Raw genomic sequence first — 6,559 nt, forward strand, 5'->3', positions numbered from 1 at the left:
GAGAAATCAATAGATTTATGTCCCATTTTTAGGTTTTGGATCCTGGGCCAGTTTGGTCACCCAGAGGAACTGATAAGATCCCTGATAAGATTTTCCACAGCAAAACTTACGGTTTTGTGGTTTTAGAAATGTGCTTTCTCAACATATGTTATAGTTTTTCTTTCTCTTCTAGTGTAGTGGAAAATGCTTTGTCATCTTAGAGGGATGTGAGTCGTTGTCTGCGTCTTTCTAAGAACTGAGCAGAAATGTTCTTTTGGGTCCTCATTGGCACTTCTGCCTTCTGTTGTCTGTTACAGGGAAAGTGACAGCCAGGAACGATTTCTAGCATAATACTCTGTGTCTCCCTCAGCCCTGGAAGTCTGGGTTTATTGCTACTTTAGGGGAAAAAAAATCTTTTGTTTGCAGTATGCAAACCCATCCACTTTTATGTGCCTTTTTGGGTCCAGACCCCCAGAAGAGACACCATCGCCCATCTTGGTGTCTCTGGGAAGAGCCATTTCAGCTGGAGGATGGAGCCTCCTCCCTCTGGCCCCTGGGATGCAGGGGAGGCACAGAGCCGGCACTGCTGAGCACGTGGGTGTTTTCCCTTCAGGGTGTCTGATTCCTCTCTGAAAAAGTGGAGATGTAAAAGCTGCCAGACCATGAGCCTCGATTGCCTTCAATTCATAATCAGCACAGCTCAGCTCCTTGTTCTGTGTGATGCCAGACTCTGATCCCCATCTCCCGTGGCTGTCATACCTCAAAATGCCTACAGACACACCAGGGTGATATAAACAATACATATATAGAGACGTGCATGTGTATTGTAATAATGATGTTATTCTTATCACAGTAATGATTTTATTTTTTTTCACAGTTAGGATTTCCCAGGGCTTTCATTAAAAATATTTACTTTTATACAGATGCACAAAATACTCAGTAAATACCACAGTCTGTTTTCAGGATGAATCTCTCTTTTAATAGTTTACAAATTCTGAAACCCTTGACACCATTGCTCTTGTCATGGTCTAAATCCAGAGGAAACCCCCTGCAAGGCACCATCCTCTTGGGTCCCATCTGCTGCCTCGGGCTCAGTGCCCTTCTTGTGTTCCCCTGCCCCATCTCCAGCGGGTGCTCCCTGAGCATCCTGTGAGGCTGTTTCTGGGAGGGATGAGCATCATGATCAGCCCCTGAGACCCACACACCAGCACCAGGTTATCCAAGGGCTGTATGGTGTGGGAGTTTTCTTGCCTCAGCTCTGGCAACAAAATCAGTCCCAAATAGCTGCATCAATGTATATGGACACCTCAGATCCTGGTGGCAGTTTTGGGCCCCTCATGCCAAGAAAGGCCTTGAGGTGCTGGAGCGAGTTGAGAGAAGGGAACGGAGCTGGTGAGGGGCTGGAGCACAAGTGTGATGGGAGCGGCTGAGGGACCTGGGGGGTTCAGCTGGAGAACAGGAGCTGAGGGGAGACCTTCTGATCTCTGAACTGCCTGAAAGGAGCTTGGAGCCAGGGGGGTCGGGCTCTGCTCCCCAGGAACAAGCGCCAGGAGCAGAGGAAATGGCCTCAAGTTGCGCCAGGGGAGGGTGAGGTTGGATGTGGGGAACAATTTCTTCCCCAAAGGGCTGTGGGGCATTGGAACAGGCTGCCCAGGGCAGTGCTGGAGTCACCATCCCTGGAGGGTTGGACAGACGGACATGAGGTTCTCAGGACATGGGGCAGTGCCAGGGGTGGGTTATGGGTGGACTAGATGAGCTTGAGGGTCTTTCCCAACCAAAATTATTCTATAATGCTATGATTCTATGATATGGCAAATATATCCCCAGCTCTGGGCAGGGTGATTCCTGGGTACAGATATGGGCTCATGGTGACACGGGCACTACAAGCCTCTGCCTTTCTGTCTGTGCTCTGGGCCACCTTCCTGCACTACTCTTCCTCCTCCTTTTTTGTAAAATGTGGTGTGAAGATGACCACAGATGCCTCCTTCATGATCACACTGCTGTTTGTAGGACTTGCAGGCAGCTGTCAGCTCTCAGAGAGATGCCAGCTGCCTTTGCCTTGCTCGTGCGAGCTGTGTTCACAGCTCCGTGCCCGGGGGTGTGGGTTGACGAGCGCGCTGTGTTCCTCAGATGCACTTTGAGGGCTCCTCTGAGCTGTCACGCGTAGGTGGGTGTAAGATCAAGAAAGACGTGAGCAACTCAGGGCTCCCTGCGAGCTCTTGGAATAGCGGTGAGGAGTCAGCCGAGGTACCTGGAGTAGGTGTCTGCTGGGGGTGGCTTGAACGTGAACCAGGTTGCTGAGGATGTTGGCACGTGGGGTTGTCTGTGACAGGCTCAAACAGTGCATGGGTTGGTTGGTGCTCCCCGATGGTCCTGTGCTGTGTGTCCTTCCACAGGAAACCCCAGGGCTGCAGGATTGCTGCCAGTGCCACAGGGACAGGTGGGGCTTGTACCCAAGAGGGACTGCGGAGGTTCGAAACATTTTGGGGTGACCCCATTGCAGGTCTCCCCACTCCTGTCCCGGCTCCTGCTGTTCCCTGGAACAAGGTCAGCTCTGGGCACTCAGCTTTGTGCCGGTCTCAGTCCTCAGGGTGAAGCTGCTGGGCTCTGACACTCCGGTACGGGGCTGGGTGGCACCCAATGGCCAAGGTGCAGCAGCTCTCTGCCCTGAGCCTTTTTTGTTGCGCTGCCCTATGGGCACCAGGGGTCCAGGCAGGACGAACCCAAACCCTCATTGTTCGTCCAACAGCACCAGTCTAGAGCCGATCAGAGTAACTTACAGGCCAACAGTTGTGTCTGCTCCATCTCCTGCATCTCTGGCGGGACACCAGATGTCTCCTTGCAGGGACAGACCCTGCCCTGGGGCTGGGCCCTGGCAGGGACATTGCAAGGGACATTTCGTCTCTGGACGGGTGTCTCCAGAGATGGGCTGGTCTTGGAGGCACAGAGGAAAACCACCTGTGCTCAGAAGAGGGACACACCTGCTAAGCCTCATGTCCCAGCTAAATGAAAGCTTGATGAAATAGTTCTAAATATCTTATAGTGAAACATATTTTTATCCATCCTCAGCTCTTGGAAGAGCTGATCCATTTTAGCTGCAGTTCTCAGAAAACTTTCCCTGAAACAGCCGGCGTGTAAAATTTCAACCCCTAAAGGTTTTAATTGACTATAATGAGGCCAGTGATGTAATTTAACTAGCTGCCAGTAGTCATGAGTACTGATTAAATACTTTATAAAAAGAGTGAGCCAGGCTACCTGAATGTAATCTGTGCCCTTTTCACACCTCCTGCTTCGTGATTTTTCCTTTCTTGTTTTGCAAAGCAGGACATTCAGATAGGGGAAGCTTGTGGGGGTTTTGACAGCATAGAAAAGGGAATAAAGAACACTATTATCATTTGAGCTACTGTCATTGCAAAGCATTGTAATAGAGGCAAAGTTCTTACCAAAATATTTATTTCTTGAAATATTAATTAGATATTACATCAAAATTACAATTAATTAAATACAGAAAATATAACCTAAGAATGAACCTTCATTTAAAAAAATAGATCTATAAATACTATACTTATTTGTCTAGAGCAGAGTTATTGCACCTGATCCTTCCCCTATAAAAAATTAAATAGCAAAACGTTAAAGTCAGATTTTGGTACATTTTCAGTTTCCTAACTAGCTTTCAATGACACGGGAGCACTCCTGACGTGGCTCGCAGCTGGCCAGCAGACGTGGGGTGTCAGGGTCTGTCCCGGGACCTCAGTTCAGCTCCAGGTCGCTCATGTACTCCTGCACCCATTCCTCCTCAGGGTTGGCACAGACTTCGCGACTCTTCTTCGTGACAAACCTGTGGGGTGCAGAGAGGTGAGATTGTGGTGGGAGAACAATGGGTCAGGGGAACCCTGTCCCAAGCCCGGCCTCTCCCAAGGACCAGCAGAATTTGGACATGCAGCACACCATGCCCATCGTGTCAGCAGTGGTGGAGCAGGACCATGGAGCATCACCATGCACCTCGTGTCCCACATACCTCCCATCCCCTGGGACCAGCCTCCATCCCTGTGTTTTGGAAAGGGTCTTTCTGGATCCCCAGCCCAAAGGCAGAGCCCCCCACCACCCCAGAGGAGAGGACTTACACGACGCCCGGCTTGGAGCACTGGCTGCTGGTCTCATAGTATTCCACCACAAAGCTGCGGGGCAGCTGCCGGGAGGTGTAAGAGAAGCAGCAGGAGATCGGTGGGTCAGAGCCAACTGTGAAGAGCAAAGATGGTCATCAGCAGTGGTAAGAGATGGGGAACAGGGCAGAGAGATGGGACCACAGACCCCCGGGACAGGGAGATGGGACCGCAGACCCCCGGGACAGGGAGATGGGACCGCAGACCCCCGGTCTGAGGAGGAGGGAGGACGTAGAGGAGGAAGAGAACAGAAGAGGGTTTTTTTCATTCTCCCTTCAATTCTTTCTCTTCTGGATTCACCCTGGGTTGGCACTGGCAAAGCCCATGAGCTGTGCCATCCCATGGCAGGAGAGCCCCAATGGCCCTGGAGCACCTGCCAGAGCGTGGTCTAAGCCAGGGGTGGAAGGGCTGGCAGAAGGGACCCTGTTCCAGCAGCAACATCTCTCATGTCCCCATTTAGAGAGGACGGGGATATCCCAGACTTACGTGGTGCAGAGGAGGTCTCGTAGCAGAAGGCGGCGATGAGAAGGGCGAGGGCAGCCACAGAGACCTTCATGTCAGCTGAGAAGTGGTGGCCGGAGCTGGAGCAGGCAAGTGGAGCTTGAAAGTCTCTTTTCTGTGCGATGCTGAGGCAGGCAGCAACTCCCCTATTTATGGGGTGAGGAGGTCCGTGCAGTGGCTTGCGTAGGCATGATGGAATTTCCACCAGAGAAGAAGCTGCTGGTGGTGGAGTCTCGTGGTGGAACAGAGCAGCAGCCTCAGCCGGAAGGGTGAAGCTCCCCTTCGATTCAGAGCCTCCTCAGTGAAACAGGATATGAAACACTCACCATCGCTACTTCTACCTCTTTCTTGCATGTCCTTTAGTAAGAAGTTCCTTGTGGAGGTTCCTGCATTGGTCAACAGGCCTCTATTACCCAACCTGCCCAAGCAATTTTGAGGTGAGAGTGCATCCTTCCAAGAGCTGTGCCAAGGGGCTGAAGAGTACAGGTGGAACAAGGCTGGTGAGGGAGAGAGGGGTTGAGGTCTCCTCCACCCTGGACTGTCTCCCTCCCACACCTGGACAGCCCGTGCTGCCCCAGTAGCAGGGGATGGGGGCCATCACCAGTGGGCTCCATGTCCTGCACATGCTTCTGAGGGGACTCAGGGCATGTCCTGCAGCTGTGGCAGCACTGCGGGCACAGCACAGGTACTGCTGGGCATGAAGTAAGAGTCCCAGAAGCCAAACCACTTGAATTCCCTCCTCAGTTTAAGGGAAGAGAGAGATGAGATGATAGGACATTATGTCCTGGAGATTTCTGCCATACTCCAGGAGACCCTAAATGACCAGTTTAGGTCAGACACTTAAATTTCAATGGCTATTGATAGATGAGGTGAGGTCTATAATTGCTGGGCATGGAGATGCAGAGGGCCAAAAGAAGCATGGAAATGTTGGCCGTGACCCTGAAGATGAGGCAGGAGGGGCTGCAAGAGCAGGGTGAGGAAGAAGACGCTGCTTCTGAAAGATCAGGATCAGATCACCTGTGAGACAAGGGCAGAAACTGGGATTTCTGGCAAAAGCAGAAAAGGTAAAATTGTAGTGACCATATTGTATGACAGAGAGTAAGAGCTCACAGCTCTCTGAGGGTTGGGCAAGGGCTGCAACCAGGGATGGGTCACTGGGAAGAAGTCAGCAGCCTAAGTACAGACTGCCATGGAGGTCTATCAAACTCATCCCCAAGGAGGAGAGGGAAGGCCTGACAGGGAGGTGATGGGTGCTCTGGGAAATGCTGAGTGTTGTCCATCCGTAATGAGATGTTCCTAGAAGGACATTCTAGAAGAACAGGGAAACACGTGCATTTCTGGGAAATATCTGCATTTCATTATATTCAAGGGATCACTGAGTGGTGATGTCTTGGCAGATGCTGCCTGAAAGTCAGTGGAAGGATTATAACATGAAGTGGAGAAACCCAACCGCACCACCAGCACCTCTGCACCCACCACAGCCCTGGGTGCTGACTCACCCTGTTTCTATTAAAGGATCCTGGCTGTAAACCCAAGCACCTTCTATAAATAACGCAGTGTTTTCCAAATCTCACTCCAACATGGTGTACGCAGCCTCCACCACCCGTGGGCTGCCCTGCCCACCCTTCTGCCAGCCACGGCAGGTCAGCTCCACACAGGCTAACTGCTCTGCCCATGCAGGCAGAAAGAGGTCTGGGGGACAAGACAGGCAGGGACTTCCACAGGAGAAGTCACAGAGGTGAGGCACTGGCTGGGAAGGACAGATCTGCCCCATGGAGCAAACGTAGCTTTGCCAAGCAGAGCCTCACCTCCTTCCTGGCCCCATCGTAACCAAACTGGTCCCCTCTCCATCCATCCTTTGGTCACCTGCAGAGATACCTCGCAGGCTCACCCATCAGTTCAGACCCCACTGCCAC

At 51.8% G+C, this 6,559-nt stretch overlaps 1 protein-coding gene across 1 annotated transcript; it reads right to left on the reverse strand.

Moving 5' to 3' along the window:
- Positions 1-3,515: 3,515 nt before the first annotated feature.
- Positions 3,516-4,794, reverse strand: LOC136110096 (C-C motif chemokine 4 homolog). Its single transcript, XM_065853286.2, has 3 exons — positions 4,629-4,794; positions 4,104-4,218; positions 3,516-3,817 (listed from the first exon to the last, which is right to left on the reverse strand). Exons 1-3 carry the CDS (start codon positions 4,696-4,698, stop codon positions 3,730-3,732), a joined length of 273 nt encoding a protein of 90 aa, XP_065709358.1. The 5' UTR covers positions 4,699-4,794; the 3' UTR covers positions 3,516-3,729.
- Positions 4,795-6,559: the final 1,765 nt, after the last annotated feature.

This window comes from Patagioenas fasciata, chromosome 19 (genome assembly GCF_037038585.1).
Source record: "Patagioenas fasciata isolate bPatFas1 chromosome 19, bPatFas1.hap1, whole genome shotgun sequence".
NCBI classification, from domain to species: domain Eukaryota; kingdom Metazoa; phylum Chordata; class Aves; order Columbiformes; family Columbidae; genus Patagioenas; species Patagioenas fasciata.

Bases quoted from the DNA above. Each gene is read 5' to 3' on its own strand.
- LOC136110096 (XM_065853286.2), bottom strand. From the start codon at position 4,698: ATGAAGGTCTCTGTGGCTGCCCTCGCCCTTCTCATCGCCGCCTTCTGC. The intron at 4,219-4,628 runs GTAAGTCTGGGA...TGCTCTTCACAG, and splicing joins CGAGACCTCCTCTGCACCAC to TTGGCTCTGACCCACCGATC. The intron at 3,818-4,103 runs GTAAGTCCTCTC...TGCACCCCACAG, and splicing joins TGCTCCAAGCCGGGCGTCGT to GTTTGTCACGAAGAAGAGTC.